The sequence below is a fragment of the Genypterus blacodes genome, unplaced genomic scaffold (genome assembly GCF_046128005.1).
Source record: "Genypterus blacodes isolate CSIRO-AG114 ecotype Tasmania unplaced genomic scaffold, CSIRO-AGI_Gbla_v1 ptg000073l_1, whole genome shotgun sequence".
Lineage (NCBI taxonomy): Eukaryota > Metazoa > Chordata > Actinopteri > Ophidiiformes > Ophidiidae > Genypterus > Genypterus blacodes.
The window spans coordinates 1,686,314-1,708,312 of NW_027466883.1; the positions used below are offsets into that span (position 1 = coordinate 1,686,314).

The 21,999-nt window shown below is 42.6% G+C and overlaps 3 protein-coding genes across 6 annotated transcripts in view; 2 read left to right on the forward strand and 1 right to left on the reverse strand.

Annotated features, from left to right (window-relative positions):
* Positions 1-18,669, forward strand: part of LOC143006035 (NACHT, LRR and PYD domains-containing protein 12-like) — a 95,066-nt gene extending 76,397 nt beyond the window's left edge. For 2 of the 4 annotated variants that reach the window (XM_076157364.1, XM_076157365.1), the window contains exon 14: positions 18,140-18,669. The gene's annotated coding sequence lies outside the window, so the exon portion shown is untranslated. The remainder of the gene's footprint in view (positions 1-18,139) is intronic. The other 2 variants (XM_076157362.1, XM_076157366.1) reach the window with 1 other exon arrangement.
* Positions 1-21,999, forward strand: part of LOC143006034 (NLR family CARD domain-containing protein 3-like) — a 97,532-nt gene that overhangs the window by 52,184 nt on the left and 23,349 nt on the right. Inside the window, exons 7-9 of the mRNA XM_076157355.1 lie at positions 2,761-2,934; positions 14,590-14,763; positions 17,067-17,240. Coding sequence (XP_076013470.1) covers positions 2,761-2,934; positions 14,590-14,763; positions 17,067-17,240 — 522 coding nt within the window. The remainder of the gene's footprint in view (positions 1-2,760; positions 2,935-14,589; positions 14,764-17,066; positions 17,241-21,999) is intronic.
* LOC143006081 (quinone oxidoreductase PIG3-like) lies at positions 18,843-20,113 on the reverse strand. The gene is made up of 4 exons (XM_076157425.1): positions 20,081-20,113; positions 19,706-20,006; positions 19,260-19,456; positions 18,843-19,046 (listed from the first exon to the last, which is right to left on the reverse strand). Exons 1-4 carry the CDS (start codon positions 20,111-20,113, stop codon positions 18,855-18,857), a joined length of 723 nt encoding a protein of 240 aa, XP_076013540.1. The 3' UTR covers positions 18,843-18,854.

Consider the following 21,999-nt stretch of genomic DNA (forward strand, 5'->3'; position numbering starts at 1 on the left):
CACGCACGCACGCACGCACGCACGCACCTCTGCCCCAGACAATGTGTCTTCAGGGTGAGGCTCAACACAAGAATTTAGTTTAAATAAACAATGGCTTTAATCAGTGACATGAATTGCCTTCATCTTCACAGAAAGAGAAAGTGGAGCTCATGTTGGGACCAGTCTGCTTCATCTGGAGACTCCTCACGTCAAAAGCGTGGTCAAAGATCCAGAACAGAACCTGGACTGAAGACACCCAGTCAGTCTGGATCAGTGCACAGTAAGTCTGTTGATCTGTCTGATGCTGTCAACATTTCTATCAGCAGCTATTCTCATTTTTCCACACTCATGTTTTGTTTTGTTGTTGTTGTTTCTCTTCCACTAGGTGGCGCTCTGCATGAACTTTTAGACAAACATAAGCTCAGTGTGAGGAGGAGATGTGAACATGTGACTGAAGGAAGTGCTGGAGCAGGAAGTGGAACCCCCCTCAACAGGATCTACACTGAGCTCTACATCACAGAGGGACAGAGTGAAGGGGTCAATACCCAACATGAGGTGGTTCAGCTGGACACAGCAGACAAGAAGACCACCCTCCATGACACTCCAATAAAATGCCAGGACATCTTTAAAGCCTTAGCTGACCAACAGGAACACATCAGAGTTGTCCTGACAAATGGCGTCGCTGGTGTTGGAAAAACCTTCTCAGTGCAGAAGTTCTCTCTGGACTGGGCTGAGGGTTTAGAAAACCAAGATGTCAGTCTGCTGATTCTGCTGACGTTCAGGGAGATGAACCTGATCAGAGATGAGCAGTACAGTCTTCTCATGCTGCTCCGTGTTTTCCATCCAACATTACAGACGCTCACAGAGGAGAAGCTGGTTGACTGTAAAGTTTTGTTCATCTTTGATGGTCTGGACGAATGCAGACTGTCTCTGGATTTCCACAGCAATGAGGTTCTGTGTGATGTCACAAAGAAGGCATCAGTCAGCGAGCTGGTAACAAACCTCATCAAGGGGAATCTGCTGCCCTCAGCTCTCCTCTGGATAACTTCCAGACCTGCAGCAGCCAATCAGATCCCTCCTACATGTGTTGACAGGCTAACAGAAGTACAAGGCTTCACTGATGCCCAGAAGGAGGAGTACTTCAGGAAGAGGTTCAATGATGAAGATCTGTCCATCAGAATCATCTCACACATCAAAGCATCCAGGAGCCTCCACATCATGTGTCAAGTCCCAGTCTTCTGCTGGATCACTGCCACAGTTCTGGAGCACATGCTGACTACAGAGCAGAGAGGAGAGCTGCCCAAGACCCTGACCGACATGTACTCACGTTTCCTGATGGTCCAGACTCAGAACAAAAAGCACAAGTATCATGAGGGCCATGAGCGCAGTCTAGAGGAGCTGTCTGAGACGGACAGGGAGCTTCTACTGAAGCTGGGGAGGCTGGCGTTTGAACATCTAGAGACAGGAAACATCATTTTCTACCAAGAAGACCTGGAGCAGTGTGGACTTGATGTGTCAGAGGCATCAGTGTTCTCTGGAGTTTGTACAGAGATCTTGCAGGAGGAGTGTGTGATCTTCCAGAAAAGAGTCTACTGCTTTGTTCACTTGAGCATTCAGGAGTTTCTGGCTGCAGTCTACATGTACCACTGTTACACAACCAGGAACACTAAGTTGGACCAATACATATTTGCTGACCTTGACCCTTACCCATCACTGGATGTCTTTCTGAGCAGAGCCATGATCAAAGCCCTGCAGAGTAAAAATGGGCATCTGGACCTCTTTGCTCGCTTCCTTCATGGTCTCTCACTGGAGTCCAACCAGAGTCTCTTAGGAGGTCTGCTGGGTCAAACAAAAAGCAAACCAGAGGACATCCGGAAAGCCATCACAACCCTGAAAGACATGAGTGCTGATGATATGTCTCCTGACAGAAGCATCAACATCTTCCACTGTTTGATGGAGATGAAGGACCACTCTGTTCGTGAAGAGATCCAAGAGTTTCTGAAGTCAGAGAAGAGATCAGAGAAGGAACTCTCAGAGATCCACTGCTCAGCCCTGGCCTACATGCTGCAGATGTCTGAGGATATTCTGGACGAGCTGAATGTGGTAAAGTACAATACATCAAAGGCAGGACGACTGAGACTGATCCCAGCTGTGAGGAACTGCAGAAAGGCTCGGTTAGTCCAGATGTTAATAATAATATCAATTAACAGGTAATCCTGTCCCCTGTATGGGGGGGTTGGGGGGGGGATCACAGTATAATTATTTACATGCCGTCATCGAAAGAGTCAAAATTGTCTCTAGATTGTCCTAGCTCGTGCTTTTCTGTCCTAGCTCGTGCTTTTCTGATGCACTAATTTGTTTTCTTAATTGTCTTTATTTTCTCATTTGTCTAGGTACCTAACTTATTGCACTCCTACTCTAGCACTAGTTATGCTCTTAGCTGTTGGTTTCAGAAGGAAATGCACTTACGATTTCTTCTGACCTGAAGTTCTTTTGCCCACCTATGTTGAACACACTTATTGGAAGTCGCTTTGGATAAAAGCGTTTGCTAAATGACCGTAATGTAATGTAATGTAATGTAATGTAATGTAATGTAATGTCTTGCGGGCCGGATCAAACAGGCCGGAGGTTCCCCACCAATGTAAAGAGTACACTCAGTTAGAAGTGAAGGTGTTTGCTCAGTGTCCATTATCATTACTCAGATTATTCACATCTTAAAATGAAGTAAGTTAGTAAGTGCTCTGCTTTAATAATGGATTTCATGTTAATCTATAATAACAGGTTTGTTGACTGTGGACTCTCAGTGACCCACTGTGATGTTGTGGCCTCAGCTCTTAAGTCCAACCCCTCCCATCTGAGAGAGCTGAGGCTGAGTTATAACAACCTGCAGGACTCAGGATGGAAGCTGCTGTCTGCTGGCCTGGAGAGTACAAACTGTAAACTGGAGATTCTGAGGTCAGACACGTTTTTAGACAGAAATGTCGTCATGTTGATGTCATTGACTAATTGAATTGATTCAGTGTGTGTAATACTGTACAGTGCAGATGGAGCACTGGGGAAAACAACAATTGTCACTAACATGGAACAAACTTATTACACTAATATTTTTTAATCAAAGTTCTTCATTTCAGACTGTGGTTTGTCTCATTGCTCAAGCCACAAAGTAAATAGAAATATTTTTCACCCTGAGGCGATATCTGATACAATCTCCATATTAGAACAACTAATAAACAACAACCCTAGGCTGTTGTTGGAGAACATAACAAGACTGTATTACTGTTGTAACATTTTAAAAAAAAAAATCATTTTCCTGTAGAAAATCAAGGTCAATGAAATTACCATATTTGGTTACTTGCCCGCTTGTGGTAAAACAAATTCCAATAAGTATTTACACAAGAAAATACAAGGGAACACCTGTAAGGTGAAAGAAACATTTATTTTACAACATTTGAACATCACTTTTAGAACAAAGTGCTGAAACAGGCCCCTCACACATTACCACTTTAGACATTAGGCCACTTTGAATTTGACAAAGCACTTCCACTCGCTGGTCATGCAGAGGTGCATCTTGCAGACCCTGCAGACCACATTCCACCTCACAATGTTGCCTTTTTGCCGCAGTGCTTGCAGGTCTGGCGTGCGTCATGTACAGGGGAATGGAAGAGGGACATATCAAACCGCACAGCCGCATTTGGGGTGTGGCTGCTGTGTCTCCGGACAGGCTTAGAAACATCAGCACTGGAGGTCAGGCTGTCAGCACCTGGAGTCTGAAACCTTTCAGAGGCTGGTATTTCCCACCAAGGGCCTTGCAGTCCCTCTTGTACACAACCCGGGTATTTGTGAGGCTGACATCAATGGTGTACGCAAACAGTCCCAGGTACCACCTCTTGGACTTCATGGGGCTGCGGTAGAGGTGTACCAGCTTGTCACTCTTGTCAATGCCCCCCATGTTGGCATTATAACTCCTGATGACAGCTGGACAGCTCACAGCCTCCCTCTTCTTGGTCTCACTGGCTGTGGTGGTGGGGAAGGACAAGGTACTGGCCAGGACAGTGACAATCTGGCTGGTGACACCCAAACCTTCTTGTTCAGGTTTCAGGGGGACATCATGGGCCTCCAGGGTAGTCTTGCCTTGGTATAGCACCATGTCATGGATGAAGCCATCCTCAGAGGCCCTGGCAAACAGCTTAAAACCCCATTGGTCTGGCTTGCTTTTTATGTAGTGCCTCAGGTTGCCAGCTTTCTTCCCTTTGTAGGCAACCATCACCTCATCCACAGACCGTTTGGGCGTCTGTGGCTCACGCCTGAAGGCAGTAGTTAGGAAGCTGCACAGTGGCCGGACTTTGACAGCACCGTGATGTCTGGCACCAGTGAGCGCTTCTTCATCAAAGTGGATGACCCTGAACCTCTGATGACATCAGTTTGTCAACTTAAGACCCTTGATTATTTGGATGGGGTGCTGGTATTCAGGCAGGGCTGTGTTGTTCAGGTCAGCTTGGTGCCAGGTGGTTGGCCTGGCTGCTGACTTACTGGGTCTGGGCCTCTTGGCTTGTGGTGCTGGCTGCTCATTGTCATCATCAGTAGGTCAGTCCATAGGAATTCAGCCTGGGAACCGGAGTGTTGCCAGTTCGAGTCCAGTATGGACCAAGTAAGTGGACTGGTAGCTGGTGAGTTGCCAGTTTGCCTCCAGGGCAGTGCCGAGGTGCCAAATATCAATTGTGTGTGATTGCCATGAATTGCATGCAGAATGACTAGAATAAAGTATCTTTTGTCTTAAATCACTGTCCTGGAGCACCTCCACTGCAGGCTGCCTGCATTTCCTCTTGGGTGGGACGAAGTTAGGGTCTGACACATCGTCATCCTAGTCATCATCATCACTGATGTCAGGGTGGACTGGCACGACAGCAGTCTCCCTCCTCTTGCCATAAAACATTAAAAGAAGCAGAAAATTATAAATAAAGTTGCTTTTATATAAATAAAACAACTGTTATAAGGTCATAAACTGACAAAAATCCCTCATATTCACTATGGATAAACTAAAAACACACTGCAAATGCACAAAATGCACGGCTTGTTAGATGCATTGGGCATATGTCCAAAAATGGACATACCAAATTAACTCTTAACTTACAGTGACAGTACAATCAAATATGGCGCCCGCATTTTTCATGCCGTATTTTCATTCATTACACTAAGTCCTCCACAAACAGCACATATCTTAGCACAACTACTCAACAATAACCTGTGAGTTTCATCAACTTACCATGGTTAGTTTGGTGTTATGGTGGTAAATGTCGAGGAAACCCAACTGCAAAAGCATCTTTTTCTGATTTTGAAAGAAACAGGAAGTTTGATGTGTTCCTGGTCTCTGCTGATTGGTCAATGCCACAATCACGTGACTTGTGATGTTGGGCAAACTTTGCTGATTGGCTGGGTGAAGACCACATGATTCTTGAATTCTCTACGGGGGATGGGGGATGGGCATGATATATGACCTGTGCGGAAATGACCAGAAGTAGTCACTTGCCGGGTTAAGGTTGTTAATTGATGATGTTCCATTCAGTTTCATGCAGAGATGCTGTTTGAGGAGGTGGAAGAGATTGTTTGTGCTTCCAGATTTGGTAGCTAACCTCTTAGTAGCTAATCTCAGAGTGGAGATACACGGGCGTAAGTGGGATTTAACACTTATTTGTGCTCTTATGTATTTAGACTTCATACTTAATTGAGGTGAGTTATGCAAACAAAGCATTGTTCCCCCTAAAACAGGAGCGTCTGCAGCTTTCTGGGATTCAGACTCATAACTTGAGTCATTTCTAGTTACGCTCACTGTTTGTCTGCTTCAAATGTGCCTGATGACATCCATACAGATGATTGCATGCAGGATGTGATCACACAGGATCACCTGTATGGATGTCAGACAGGAAACCGTTTACCGTCCTCGATTGGATGTTAACACGTTCAGGGGCTGACATGCATTCAGAGATTACGATTGGACAAACAATCCAAATCCAATATAGAAGATAAATAACAAATCCCTGTTCCCTCTCTGCTGTCCATCACCTGTGTGCTTTCTGTCACCTCGCTTCAGCACTGAAGCACAAAGGTGAAGCTGTGCGTCACAGTGTTTGTCTTCTGTTGCTGGGTTTCTAAATGTGCAATGTTTTCTAAATGTCCAAATATATCAGTGAGACCACCAGCAGACACTGAACGTGTCATTCTCTTCTCTTCCCAGTTTGGGTGAAACATGAATATGTGTTGCTGTGTTTATTCATCACTCTGTGTTCATAATAACACAAAACACAATCACACTGTGGTATTTGGTGTGATTCTAATGTTTATCACCTCGTTTGGCAGACGTCCTTGTAAACACACAGACAACATTGTAATTTCCAGTTGCTGATTGTGTTTCAGACTTTATCACAGTAAAAACACAACAAACTATTCAACTGCTGAGTTTGTGCAGCAAATATTGAAACTCCATTTACACCTGGAGTTTTACCTGATTAATGTTGAATATGACTGTGATTATAATCAATTCATTTATTTAGAATATACTTCAGAAAACATAAAAGTGACCATCAGTGAAAGATGAAGCAGGTTAACACTTTTTATGAATTTACCAGCTCACACACACACACACACACACACACACACACACACACACACACACACACACACACACCTTCTTCCTTCCACTTGACCCTCATCAGTGTTTTGTTGAAATCCTCCTCTCTCTGCAGGCTGTATCACTGTTGGATCTCAGATGAAGGCTGTGCTGCTCTGGTCTCAGCTCTGAAGTCCAACCCCTCCCCTCTGAGAGAGCTGGAGCTGAGTAGGAACAAGCTGCAGGACTCAGGAATGAAGCTGCTGTCTGAGTTTGTGGAGAGTCCAAACTGTAAACTGGAGATTCTGAGGTCAGTTCAACTCACCATGAATCCTCAAATGTTGTCTGTGGTCTTTATGTCCCTCAGATGAAGAGTCTTTTTCAGGGCTCTCCAACCTTTTTCACACCAGGAGCCTCTTTTCAAAACTCAAATTGGTCACTAGCACCTGGTGCACTTTTCTTGAATTTATAAACTGTTTTGTGAATATTTAAGAGCAGAAACATATAAAGTGCTCTGATGTGTTTTCATGTAACTGCTCATTAAAAGAATAGATGAATGATTTGTCACCAACAGTGGAATATATGTCAGTGTTTGCCACGACCCCTGATATGTAAACTCTGTTTGCTCACACTGGGAAGCGTCTGCTTCTCTCTGAACTTCAGTCTCATGTGTTTTGGACGCCACTATAGCTCTCATATTGTTTCATCTACTTCAGCTTATTTACATGTCAGTTGTGTTGTTTATGTGCTCGGGGGTGGTTCGGGGAACTCCAGAGTTCGGGAACTCCATAGTTCGAGGACAGGTAGAAGACCGCTCCCCTGAGACCTGCGCAATGGCAATGAGGTGTGAGTGAAGACAATAGGGAATTCCTTGTGGGACAAGGTAACCTGTTAAACAGAGGCATGAATCAAAGTAAAACAACTACGGGGGAAATTATTTTTATTTTATTTTTATTTACTTTTTAGTTTTTAATTTTCTTTAAATGTTTCTGTTTTTCTTGTATCTAACTGTCCTTTTCTTTTTCTGATGCTTTTATTTTATTTTATTGTAAAGCACTTTGAATTGCCTTGCCTTGCTGCCACCGAATCACTTCCTCACTTTAGGCAGTGTAGGATGCTCTGTGTGCCATTTCTGCCTGCTGTCTTGGAGTGTGTGTGGATGATGCTGTGTGTGTGGCCTGGTGTTATGATCGGCAGGCGATCAAGTTGTTTTAATGTCAGACCCAGTTATGTGGAACACAGAAACCAGAACATGGAATCAGGTAGCAAACAGAATTTAATGAAGACTCAAACCCGTGATGAAGCTGGGAACATAAAGGCTGGGTGCTGCAGCTGGAGTCTCTGAACATGGAACGCTTAAAGAAGCCAGTGAATCCCAAAAACAGAATCCCGGAGCACAGGAAAAACAAAAGGTCCACTCACTTAAACAAAACAGCGCAGCATGCAAAGTCCTACTAAAGGTCCCATGAACAAACGGATCACTAGACTGAAACAGAATTGACTAGTACTGAATATTGAGTAGTGAGTATAGAGAGTACTCTGTGGCCAAGCATGGCTGGCTGACCTGGAACCTAAATACCACCACTGATGAGCGCTGAAATGGTGATCAGCTGTGTGGAATCAGAGGGCGGGAACAGGGATGAGGTAGCCATGCCCAGCCAGGAACTAACACAAGCATGAAAACAACAAATACAAAAACAGAGCGCCATCACGCACAGATCCTAACAGGTGTGTGCCAGCCGATTGAAAACTTTTTTGTGAGACCAGGCTTAGAGTCTCTACCTGAAGTCTTCTTGTGAAATAATGACTCCAAAACACAAAAACACTGTGGAAGCCAAAGAGGAAGACAGATGAACTCATTGATCAGCAGTAAGTAGTGATAGCATTAGGAGAGATGCCTCAGATAAGCCCACTAGAGCTTCTAGTCTCTCCTGTACTCTTTGGATGATTAATTGTCCTTTTCTGGTTTCATCCTGTTTCTAAGATTAAGATTGACACTTTATTCTGGTCATTTTGTATGCAATTCAGAAGCTGCGATTCTGCAGCTTTCTGGGATTCAGACTCATAACTTGAGTCATTTCTAGTTACGCTCACTGTTTGTCTGCTTCAAATGTGCCTGATGACATCCATACAGATGATTGCATGCAGGATGTGATCACACAGGATCACCTGTATGGATGTCAGGCAGGAAACCATTTACCGTCCTCGATTGGATGCTAACACGTTCAGGGGCCGACATGCATTCAGAGATTATGATTGGACAAACAATCCAAATCCAAAATAGAAGATCAATAACAAATCCCTGTTCCCTCTCTGTTCTCCATCACCTGTGTGCTTTCTGTCACCTCGCTTCAGCACTGAAGCACAAAGGTGAAGCGGTGCGTCACAGTGTTTGTCTTCTGTTGCTGGGTTTCTAAATGTGCAATGTTTTCTAAATGTTCCAAATATATCAGTGAGACCACCAGCAGACACTGAACGTGTCATTGTCTTCTCTTCCCAGTTTGGGTGAAACAAGAATATGTGTTGCTGTGTTTATTCATCACTCTGTGTTCATAATAACACAAAACACAATCACACTGTGGTATTTGGTGTGATTCTAATGTTTATCACCTCGTTTGGCAGACGTCCTTGTAAACACACAGACAACATTGTAATTTCCAGTTGCTGATTGTGTTTCAGACTTTATCACAGTAAAAACACAACAAACTATTCAACTGCTGAGTTTGTGCAGCAAATATTGAAACTCAATTTACACCTGGAGTTTTACCTGATTAATGTTGAATATGACTGTGATTATAATCAATTCATTTATTTAGAATATACTTCAGAAAACATAAAAGTGACCATCAGTGAAAGATGAAGCAGGTTAACACTTTTTATGAATTTACCAGCCCACACACACACACACACCTTCTTCCTTCCACTTGACCCTCAGCAGTGTTTTGTTGAAATCCTCCTCTCTCTGCAGGCTGAGACGCTGTCAGATCTCAGATGAAGGCTGTGCTGCTCTGGTCTCAGCTCTGAAGTCCAACCCCTCCCATCTGAGAGAGCTGGAGCTGAGTGATAACAACCTGCAGGACTCAGGAGTGAAGCTGCTGTCTGAGTTTGTGGAGAGTCCAAACTGTAAACTGGAGATTCTGAGGTCAGTTCAACTCACCATGAATCCTCAAATGTTGTCTGTGGTCTTTATGTCCCTCAGATGAAGAGTCTTTTTCAGGGCTCTCCAAGCTTTTTCACACCAGGAGCTTCTTTACAAAACTCAAAGTGGTCACTAGCACCTGGTGCACTTTTCTTGAATGTATAAACTGTTTAGTGAATATTTAAGAGCAGAAACATATAAAGTGCTCTGATGTGTTTTCATGTAACTGCTCATTAAAAGAATAGATGAATGATTTGTCACCAACAGTGGAATATATGTCAGTGTTTGCCACGACCCCTGATATGTAAACTCTGTTTGCTCACGCTGGGAAGCGTCTGCTTCTCTCTGAACTTCAGTCTCTCTCTCTTCTGCTCAACCTGTGTTTTGGACGCCACTATAGCTCTCATATTGTTTCATCCACTTCAGCTTATTTCCATGTAAGTTGTGTTGTTTATGTGCTGCCACTGAATCACTTCCTCACTGTAGGCAGTGTAGGATGCTCTGTGTGCCATTTCTGCCTGCTGTCTTGGAGTGTGTGTGGATGATGGTGTGTGTGTGTGTGGCCTGGTGTTATGATCGGCAGGCGATCAAGTTGTTTTAATGTCAGACCCAGTTATGTGGAACACAGAAACCAGAACATGGAACCAGGTAGCAAACAGAATTTAATGAAGACTCAAACCCGTGATGAAGCTGGGAACATAAAGGCTGGGTGCTGCAGCTGGAGTCTCTGAACATGGAACGCTTAAAGAAGCCAGTGAATCCCAAAAACAGAATCCCGGAGCACAGGAAAAACAAAAGGTCCACTCACTTAAACAAAACAGCGCAGCATGCAAAGTCCTACTAAAGGTCCCATGAACAAACGGATAACTAGACTGAAACAGAATTGACTAGTACTGAATATTGAGTAGTGAGTATAGAGAGTACTCTGTGGCCAAGCATGGCTGGCTGACCTGGAACCTAAATACCACCACTGATGAGCGCTGAAATGGTGATCAGCTGTGTGGAATCAGAGGGCGGGAACAGGGATGAGGTAGCCATGCCCAGCCAGGAACTAACACAAGCATGAAAACAACAAATACAAAAACAGAGCGCCATCACGCACAGATCCTAACAGGTGTGTGCCAGCCGATTGAAGACTTTTTTGTGAGACCAGGCTTTGAGTCTCTACCTGAAGTCTTCTTGTGAAATAATGACACAAAAACACTGTTGAAGCTAAAGAGGAAGACGGATGAACTCATTGATCAGCAGTAAGTAGTGATAGCATTAGGAGAGACGCCTCAGATAAGCCCACTAGAGCTTCTAGTCTCTCCTGCACTCTTTGGATGATTAATTGTCCTTTTCTGGTTTCATCCTGTTTCTAAGATTAAGATTGACACTTTATTCTGGTCATTTTGCATGCAATTCAGAAGCTGCCATTCTGTAGCTTTCTGGGATTCAGACTCATAACTTGAGTCATTTCTAGTTACGCTCACTGTTTGTCTGCTTCAAATGTGCCTGATGACATCCATACAGATGATTGCATGCAGGATGTGATCACACAGGATCACCTGTATGGATGTCAGACAGGAAACCATTTACCGTCCTCGATTGGATGTTAACACGTTCAGGGGCTGACATGCATTCAGAGATTACGATTGGACAAACAATCCAAATCCAATAAAGAAGATCAATAACAAATCCCTGTTCCCTCTCTGTTGTCCATCACCTGTGTGCTTTCTGTCACCTCGCTTCAGCACTGAAGCACAAAGGTGAAGCGGTGCCTCACAGTGTTTGTCTTCTGTTGCTGGGTTTCTAAATGTGCAATGTTTTCTAAATGTCCAAATATATCAGTGAGACCACCAGCAGACACTGAACGTGTCATTCTCTTCTCTTCCCAGTTTGGGTGAAACATGAATATGTGTTGCTGTGTTTATTCATCACTCTGTGTTCATAATAACACAAAACACAATCACACTGTGGTATTTGGTGTGATTCTAATGTTTATCACCTCGTTTGGCAGACGTCCTTGTAAACACACAGACAACATTGTGATTTCCAGTTGCTGATTGTGTTTCAGACTTTATCACAGTAAAAACACAACAAACTATTCAACTGCTGAGTTTGTGCAGCAAATATTGAAACTCAATTTACACCTGGAGTTTTACCTGATTAATGTTGAATATGACTGTGATTATAATCAATTCATTTATTTAGAATATACTTCAGAAAACATAAAAGTGACCATCAGTGAAAGATGAAGCAGGTTAACACTTTTTATGAATTTACCAGCCCACACACACACACACACACACCTTCTTCCCTCCACTTGACCCTCAGCAGTGTTTTATTGAAATTTTCCTCTCTCTGCAGGCTGGATGACTGTCAGATCTCAGTTGAAGGCTGTGCTGCTCTGGTCTCAGCTCTGAAGTCCAACCCCTCCCATCTGAGAGAGCTGGACCTGAGTCTTAACAACCTGCAGGATTCAGGAGCGAAGCTGCTGTCTGAGTTTGTGGAGAGTCCAAACTGTAAACTGGAGATTCTGAGGTCAGTTCAACTCACCATGAATCCTCAAATGTTGTCTGTGGTCTTTATGTCCCTCAGATGAAGAGTCTTTTTCAGGGCTCTCCAACCTTTTTCACACCAGGAGCTTCTTTGCTAAACTCAAAGTGGTCACTAGCACCTGGTGCACTTTTCTTGAATTAATAAACTGTTTAGTGAATATTTAAGAGCAGAAACATATAAAGAGCTCTGATGTGTTTTCATGTAACTGCTCATTAAAAGAATAGATGAATGATTTGTCTCCAACAGTGGAATATATGTCAGTGTTTGCCACGACCCCTGATATGTAAACTCTGTTTGCTCACGCTGGGAAGCGTCTGCTTCTCTCTGAACTTCAGTCTCTCTCTCTTCTGCTCAACGTGTGTTTTGGACGCCACTATAGCTCTCATATTGTTTCATCCACTTCAGCTTATTTCCATGTAAGTTGTGTTGTTTATGTGCTGCCACTGAATCACTTCCTCACTGTAGGCAGTGTAGGATGCTCTGTGTGCCATTTCTGCCTGCTGTCTTGGAGTGTGTGTGGATGATGGTGTGTGTGTGTGGCCTGGTGTTATGATCGGCAGGCGATCAAGTTGTTTTAATGTCAGACCCAGTTATGCGGAACACAGAAACCAGAACATGGAATCAGGTAGCAAACAGAATTTAATGAAGACTCAAACCCGTGATGAAGCTGGGAACATAAAGGCTGGGTGCTGCAGCTGGAGTCTCTGAACATGGAACGCTTAAAGAAGCCAGTGAATCCCAAAAACAGAATCCCGGAGCACAGGAAAAACAAAAGGTCCACTCACTTAAACAAAACAGCGCAGCATGCAAAGTCCTACTAAAGGTCCCATGAACAAACGGATAACTAGACTGAAACAGAATTGACTAGTACTGAATATTGAGTAGTGAGTAAAGAGAGTACTCTGTGGCCAAGCATGGCTGGCTGACCTGGAACCTAAATACCACCACTGATGAGCGCTGAAATGGTGATCAGCTGTGTGGAATCAGAGGGCGGGAACAGGGATGAGGTAGCCATGCCCAGCCAGGAACTAACACAAGCATGAAAACAACAAATACAAAAACAGAGCGCCATCACGCACAGATCCTAACAGGTGTGTGCCTGTTGATTGAAGACTTTTTTGTGAGACCAGGCTTTGAGTCTCTACCTGAAGTCTTCTTGTGAAATAATGACACAAAAACACTGTGGAAGCTAAAGAGGAAGACGGATGAACTCATTGATCAGCAGTAAGTAGTGATAGCATTAGGAGAGACGCCTCAGATAAGCCCACTAGAGCTTCTAGTCTCTCCTGCACTCTTTGGATGATTAATTGTCCTTTTCTGGTTTCATCCTGTTTCTAAGATTAAGATTGACACTTTATTCTGGTCATTTTGCATGCAATTCAGAAGCTGCGATTCTGCAGCTTTCTGGGATTCAGACTCATAACTTGAGTCATTTCTAGTTACGCTCACTGTTTGTCTGCTTCAAATGTGCCTGATGACATCCATACAGATGATTGCATGCAGGATGTGATCACACAGGATCACCTGTATGGATGTCAGACAGGAAACCATTTACCGTCCTCGATTGGATGTTAACACGTTCAGGGGCCGACATGCATTCAGAGATTACGATTGGACAAACAATCCAAATCCAATATAGAAGATCAATAACAAATCCCTGTTCCCTCTCTGCTGTCCATCACCTGTGTGCTTTCTGTCACCTCGCTTCAGCGCTGAAGCACAAAGGTGAAGCGGTGCGTCACAGTGTTTGTCTTCTGTTGCTGGGTTTCTAAATGTGCAATGTTTTCTAAATGTCCAAATATATCAGTGAGACCACCAGCAGACACTGAACGTGTCATTCTCTTCTCTTCCCAGTTTGGGTGAAACATGAATATGTGTTGCTGTGTTTATTCATCACTCTGTGTTCATAATAACACAAAACACAATCACACTGTGGTATTTGGTGTGATTATAATGTTTATCACCTCGTTTGGCAGACATCCTTGTAAACACACAGACAACATTGTCATTTCCAGTTGCTGATTGTGTTTCAGACTTTATCACAGTAAAAACACAACAAACTATTCAACTGCTGAGTTTGTGCAGCAAATATTGAAACTCAATTTACACCTGGAGTTTTACCTGATTAATGTTGAATATGACTGTGATTATAATCAATTCATTTATTTAGAATATACTTCAGAAAACATAAAAGTGACCATCAGTGAAAAATCAAGCAGGTTAACACTTTTTATGAATTTACCAGCCCACACACACACACACACACACCTTCTTCCTTCCACTTGACCCTCAGCAGTGTTTTGTTGAAATCCTCCTCTCTCTGCAGGCTGTATCTCTGTCAGATCTCAGATGAAGGCTGTGCTGCTCTGGTCTCAGCTCTGAAGTCCAACCCCTCCCATCTGAGAGAGCTGGAGCTGAGTGATAACAACCTGCAGGACTCAGGAGTGAAGCTGCTGTCTGAGTTTGTGGAGAGTCCAAACTGTAAACTGGAGATTCTGAGGTCAGTTCAACTCACCATGAATCCTCAAATGTTGTCTGTGGTCTTTATGTCCCTCAGATGAAGAGTCTTTTTCAGGGCTCTCCAACCTTTTTCACACCAGGAGCTTCTTTACTAAACTCAAAGTGGTCACTAGCACCTGGTGCACTTTTCTTGAATTTATAAACTGTTTTGTGAATATTTAAGAGCAGAAACATCTTAAGTGCTCTGATGTGTTTTCATGTAACTGCTCATTAAAAGAATAGATGAATGATTTGTCACCAACAGTGGAATATATGTCAGTGTTTGCCACGACCCCTGATATGTAAACTCTGTTTGCTCACGCTGGGAAGCGTCTGCTTCTCTCTGAACTTCAGTCTCTCTCTCTTCTGCTCAACGTGTGTTTTGGACGCCACTATAGCTCTCATATTGTTTCATCCACTTCAGCTTATTTCCATGTAAGTTGTGTTGTTTATGTGCTGCCACTGAATCACTTCCTCACTGTAGGCAGTGTAGGATGCTCTGTGTGCCATTTCTGCCTGCTGTCTTGGAGTGTGTGTGGATGATGGTGTGTGTGTGTGGCCTGGTGTTATGATCAGCAGGCGATCAAGTTGTTTTAATGTCAGACCCAGTTATGCTGAACACAGAAACCAGAACATGGAATCAGGTAGCAAACAGAATTTAATGAAGACTCAAACCCGTGATGAAGCTGGGAACATAAAGGCTGGGTGCTGCAGCTGGAGTCTCTGAACATGGAACGCTTAAAGAAGCCAGTGAATCCCAAAAACAGAATCCCGGAGCACAGGAAAAACAAAAGGTCCACTCACTTAAACAAAACAGCGCAGCATGCAAAGTCCTACTAAAGGTCCCATGAACAAACGGATAACTAGACTGAAACAGAATTGACTAGTACTGAATATTGAGTAGTGAGTATAGAGAGTACTCTGTGGCCAAGCATGGCTGGCTGACCTGGAACCTAAATACCACCACTGATGAGCGCTGAAACGGTGATCAGCTGTGTGGAATCAGAGGGCGGGAACAGGGATGAGGTAGCCATGCCCAGCCAGGAACTAACACAAGCATGAAAACAACAAATACAAAAACAGAGCGCCATCACGCACAGATCCTAACAGGTGTGTGCCAGCCGATTGAAGACTTTTTTGTGAGACCAGGCTTTGAGTCTCTACCTGAAGTCTTCTTGTGAAATAATGACACAAAAACACTGTTGAAGCTAAAGAGGAAGACGGATGAACTCATTGATCAGCAGTAAGTAGTGATAGCATTAGGAGAGACGCCTCAGATAAGCCCACTAGAGCTTCTAGTCTCTCCTGCACTCTTTGGATGATTAATTGTCCTTTTCTGGTTTCATCCTGTTTCTAAGATTAAGATTGACACTTTATTCTGGTCATTTTGCATGCAATTCAGAAGCTGTGATTCTGCAGCTTTCTGGGATTCAGACTCATAACTTGAGTCATTTCTAGTTACGCTCACTGTTTGTCTGCTTCAAATGTGCCTGATGACATCCATACAGATGATTGCATGCAGGATGTGATCACACAGGATCACCTGTATGGATGTCAGACAGGAAACCGTTTACCGTCCTCGATTGGATGTTAACACGTTCAGGGGCTGACGATCAAAAACGAATCCCTGTTCCCTCTCAGCTGTCCATCACCTGTGTGCTTTCTGTCACCTCGCTTCAGCACTGAAGCACAAAGGTGAAGCGGTGCCTCACAGTGTTTGTCTTCTGTTGCTGGGTTTCTAAATGTGCAATGTTTTCTAAATGTCCAAATATATCAGTGAGACCACCAGCAGACACTGAACGTGTCATTCTCTTCTCTTCCCAGTTTGGGTGAAACATGAATATGTGTTGCTGTGTTTATTCATCACTCTGTGTTCATAATAACACAAAACACAATCACACTGTGGTATTTGGTGTGATTCTAATGTTTATCACCTCGTTTGGCAGACGTCCTTGTAAACACACAGACAACATTGTAATTTCCAGTTGCTGATTGTGTTTCAGACTTTATCACAGTAAAAACACAACAAACTATTCAACTGCTGAGTTTGTGCAGCAAATATTGAAACTCAATTTACACCTGGAGTTTTACCTGATTAATGTTGAATATGACTGTGATTATAATCAATTCATTTATTTAGAATATACTTCAGAAAACATAAAAGTGACCATCAGTGAAAGATGAAGCAGGTTAACACTTTTTATGAATTTACCAGCCCACACACACACACACACAAACACACACACCTTCTTCCTTCCACTTGACCCTCAGCAGTGTTTTGTTGAAATCCTCCTCTCTCTGCAGGCTGTATGACTGTCAGTTCTCAGATGAAGGCTGTCCTGCTCTGGCCTCAGCTCTGAAGTCCAACCCCTCCCATCTGAGAGAGCTGGGGCTGAGTAGGAACAACCTGCAGGATTCAGGAGTGAAGCTGCTGTCTGAGTTTGTGGAGAGTCCAAACTGTAAACTGGAGATTCTGAGGTCAGTTCAACTCACCATGAATCCTCAAATGTTGTCTGTGGTCTTTATGTCCCTCAGACGAAGTGTGTGTGTGTTTGTGTGTGTGTTTATGATCCATGGCATCACACAGACGGTTTGTAGAAACTGCACCTGAAAATGAGTTGGCGAATCTCCTCATCAGTGTTTTGTTGAAATCCTCGTCTCTCTGCAGGCTGACAGGCTGTCAGATCTCAGATGAAGGCTGTGCTGCTCTGGCCTCAGCTCTGAAGTCCAACCCCTCCCATCTGAGAGAGCTGGAGCTGTATGGAAACAAGATGCAGGACTCAGGAATGAAGCTGCTGTCTGATCTTCAGCAGAGTCCAAAATATAGACTGGAGACTCTGAGGTCAGTAGAGTTTCAGTCAGCTGATTGTGTTTCAGCAGTTTAGTGTTAAACACAGTTAGTATCAGAGCAAAGGTCCAGTGTTTCCTGGTAAAGCTCAGTCATTAGCAGCTGCAGCTTTCCACTGTGAAGCTGTGAGAGCAGAATGCTGACAGGATTGGACACAAAGACAGAGAGACAGACAACAGTCAGCAAATCAGATCAGCCACTAGCTTGTTGCGATCATGTTTGTGAGCTGACATGAAGACGACTGTTGTTGTTATTGTTGTTGTTTGTCTCTACAGCACATATAAGTGGACTTAAGCTGACAACCTGACAGAAAGTGAGTATTCAGGTGGTGATCATCATTTATCAATACTCTTTGTTTTATTGACAAACTTATTTTTCAAACTTATATATCTGTACATTTTCTGTGATTGAAGAACAAACAGTTCACATAACAAATCCACAAAATAAAGTTTTGATGGGTATAAAAATCATTAGGTGGAAAAATGGGTAAAATCCTAGAATCATGTTTGCTGTGTCTTCTTCTCTCCAGCAGATGGCGCTCAACTGTAGGTGTGAGACGGTAGTGGAACATGGATCAGTAGACAGAAGACAAGACAACAGAGGAACACATGAATCCTGACTCTGGACATTTCAGATTTTGAGGACATTTGCTTGGATGGTTGTCATTATTGAAAAAATACTTTATGTCAGAGGTAAAGAGAGTAAAGTGATGTGAAGTACACATCAGCTTCTGTACGCAGTGGAAGATTTGAACCACTAGATGGCAGCACGTTCTTTTAAATAAGTTATTACAGTATATATATTGTAATTATCTGTACTAATAGAAATATAGTTACATATACTGTAAGATATGTCTGAGTGCACCAAAAGTGAAGTTAAGGGGAAACCAAAAGCATTAGGACTGATCCCCTGGGGACAATGTGAGGGAATTTAATCACAAGCAGTCGAGCAGTTGATGATATACTGCTGGACAACCAACATATTGATCCACCACTTCACATCTTATGAACTATTACTACTACTAATCCAAGCAGTACTATTAATAAACTACTACAAGAACATCAGTAACATTTGGACTCTTTGGGTGACTTTTCTATTAGGGCAAGTGATTATTTAACATCATGTTCTGCAGTTATTACAATATGACGTTAGGCCATGAGACCCACAGGTAGATATCTTGACATAAACCTCCATTTATTTCAACAATCTGGATAAAGATGAAAACATAAATATAGAGCTGTGCATCATTGAGTTCCCTGTTGAATCACATTAATGACAATCTTGCCAATGTTTCTGTTGGCTTCCATGTGCCGATGAGCCTCTGCAATGTCCACCAGGCTGAATGTGCTGTCAATCACTGGCCTCAGGGAGGCAGCCTGGTCAGAGAAATGAGGTAAAACTCCCTGTGTGAAAGCCCTCACCAGCTCCGCCTTATACTGTTGAGGGAAAATGCAAAGCAGGACCAGCATCAACAGCAGAATAGCAGTAAATCATGTGTCAGACCTATCATGCAAATCACCGTCCTTCCCCCAAAACAAGACACACAAAGAAAAGAGCCACAGCTGAATGTTCACAGGACATGAGTCACATATCACACAGATGAATAATTTCAGCTGGTGTATCAATGTTTCTCCTGCTTGAAGTCTCACCTGAAGGCAGCGTGAGCGAAGGAGGCTGCTGAGAAGATGTCCTCTCTTGGAAAGCAGCTGTCCCAGAAGATCTCCCTCCACTGCTTTCCCTCCCATGGTGCCGTACAGCACCCATCGGCCATCAGTGGCTAAGCAGTTCATGTTTTGCTCCCAGTTACGACTACCAATGCAGTCAAGGATGACATCTGCTCCCTTACCTGTGAACGTACAGAACCGTTACTCAAATGAAGTGTTCATGACCTCTGACCTCATTGGGGGATTCATAGTTGTGGACATTATTGTTGATGTTGTAATAACCAACTGTGAAAACCAAACTATAGGAGTCGCACTATAAAGAAGTAAAAATGACCAAATTTAGGATACATGGTTTTCTACAACAACATTAACTCATTATGGGCAAATATGCAATGTTGTCCTTTGTACAGAGAATTGTTGTTTACACTCACCTCCTGTAAATTCATGAACTCTTTCAGCAAAGCTTTCCTCTTTGTAGTTAAATCCAGCTGCAGCTCCAAGTTTCTCAGCCATTTCCAGTTTCTCTGGGGTTCCTGCAGTGACGATTGGCACGGCACCAAACAGACCAACCAGCTGAATGGCAGCTGTTCCCACTCCACTGCCTCCAGCATGTGCCAGCACAATCTCTCCCTCCTTCACCTGAGCTACGGCACAAACAGTACAGGTATGGAATAAGTAATATTGGCCAGTTGTTAATAAGAGGGGGAAAATAGGGGCATGAATAACTGTTGACTATAGTTTGTCCATTTACATAAGCTGATTGAAACTATTGCTAAATCAATTTATGAGCCTGGTTAGCTGCCAACCTTTTTCCAACAAGTTTCTTTATGTCCATACATTGTGGAAAACCAAGTTAATCCATTACACTGAGCATTTCTTCAGCTGTTGCTATATTGTAGCTCACTGATCCTTGAGAGTCAGGACAAAACACTTTCTGAAAAACATTTTTTGAAAATGTACACTATATTGATTAGAGTTATATATTCATGTAGATTAAGATCTGTGCTATTTAATCGTGTAAAGGTGCAGGCTGGAGGTTAAAACACATTTTTAATAAATTCACATGTTTACCTTAAAAACTTGATTTGTGTCAACTACATCAGACACACTAAAAGTATATAACTATATAATTATAATAGCCCAACAAGAATCTTAAGTTCTGATGTATGTTGTAATAGTGTTTAGTTACTCTTATACCCAATAAAATATAATATATAAACTAACGGCTTAATTTCACACTGTTATGAATACACAAATTTCTAAAAAATTGCATTTTCAAACTTTATCTTTTATTTTACCACTAAAGCAAAAAAAATCCTTAAGGGAATAAGACACAAGAGGGTGTCGATCTGATGATCCTTTATTACTTAAACAACAAAAACTGAAGAAAGAATTCGTTTTTTCCCAGAAAAATTACAAAAACATACATCTGAGGTTTGCCGATGAAGATCTGACGGTGTTGACAGGAAACTGACGGCGTTGACAAAATTGTATTTGCATTTCTGATTAATGAACAAATGCTTTTTTAAACAGATGGAAGTGACAATAGATTAATAAATAACAACTCCTTGTCTTATACTGAACATATTTTTCATTCAACTGAAATAAACAAACTGCAAATACAGCGTTTCAAACTATAACAAATTGCACCGTTTCCAACTATTATAAAAAATAAGTGAAGAAATGTAATTAAGCTAACAATCAGCCATAGGTGATGCTGCAAATCATGGCATACTTCAAAACTAGGAAAAAGAAGAGAGCAGGAACACACGTGTTGAGGAGGTGCTTACATTGAAAAAACACACTATGCTGTCACACAAGGGACTTATGCCTTGAGCAGCAGGCGTCGAAAATGCTCACGCTCTATGAAGTCCATCACATCAGGGGCAATACTGTAGATAACTCTTGTTCTGGATTGGACTGGTGATGCATTTCCCATTAGTTTCACTATGATGTCTTGAACTGGTTAGAAACAGACATCCTTCTTGCCACACTTGGGCTTAACCTTTGCTGTTGGACCATGGGGATGCAGAAATTCCACTTTCACATCTTGATGCTCAGTATCCACAGCAATGGTCTTGGAATCAGATGTCCATTTAGTTAACATGACTGATTGATTGATTGACTGATTGATTGATTGATTGATTGATTGATTGATTGATTGATTGATTGATGTAAAATCTTAAAGGTGCAGTGTGTGTTTCTTCAACCAGATGTTGAAAACATACACTGGCTTGTGCAGACAAAATCAATGTCCAGTGGAAGTAGTGGGAGATAAGACACAGCCATTACAACATTCTATTCCTTAACTATGTTCGAAAATAGTATAATATTAGCACATTTAGCGGTTATTGGTGGATTTGTCAACTCCGTCAGCTTACATGTCAACTCCGTCAGACATAAAACCTGACGGAGTTGACTCTGACGGAGTTGACGAAATGGCATGTTTTTTCCCTCTGCAGAAAAAAACACTGCAGCTAGCTAGCTAGTTTTTGGCTATTGCTAGCTGGCTCCATAATCTCAATAAAATACTTTCATTGAATCCAATATGGTTTATTAAAAGGTATCATAACAGAGAGATGGTGTTGACATGCTCCAGCTGTGACCATAGGAAAATTGACATTGTTCATCTAAAATATCAAAAAATGTCAAACAAACCAGACAATGTGTGGTATTGATGTATTCACCACAGCCAGGGGAATGAAAAGGGACCCTCAAGGATATA

What these genes read in the sequence shown, in the direction of transcription:
- LOC143006081 (XM_076157425.1), bottom strand. Translation starts at nt 20,113, where the DNA reads ATGTATGGACATAAAGAAACTTGTTGGAAAAAG. An exon ending in AAGAAACTTGTTGGAAAAAG is followed by an intron (nt 20,007 to 20,080) that starts GTTGGCAGCTAA and finishes GACAAACTATAG; the next exon opens with TCAACAGTTATTCATGCCCC. An exon ending in AGTTCATGAATTTACAGGAG is followed by an intron (nt 19,457 to 19,705) that starts GTGAGTGTAAAC and finishes GTACGTTCACAG; the next exon opens with GTAAGGGAGCAGATGTCATC.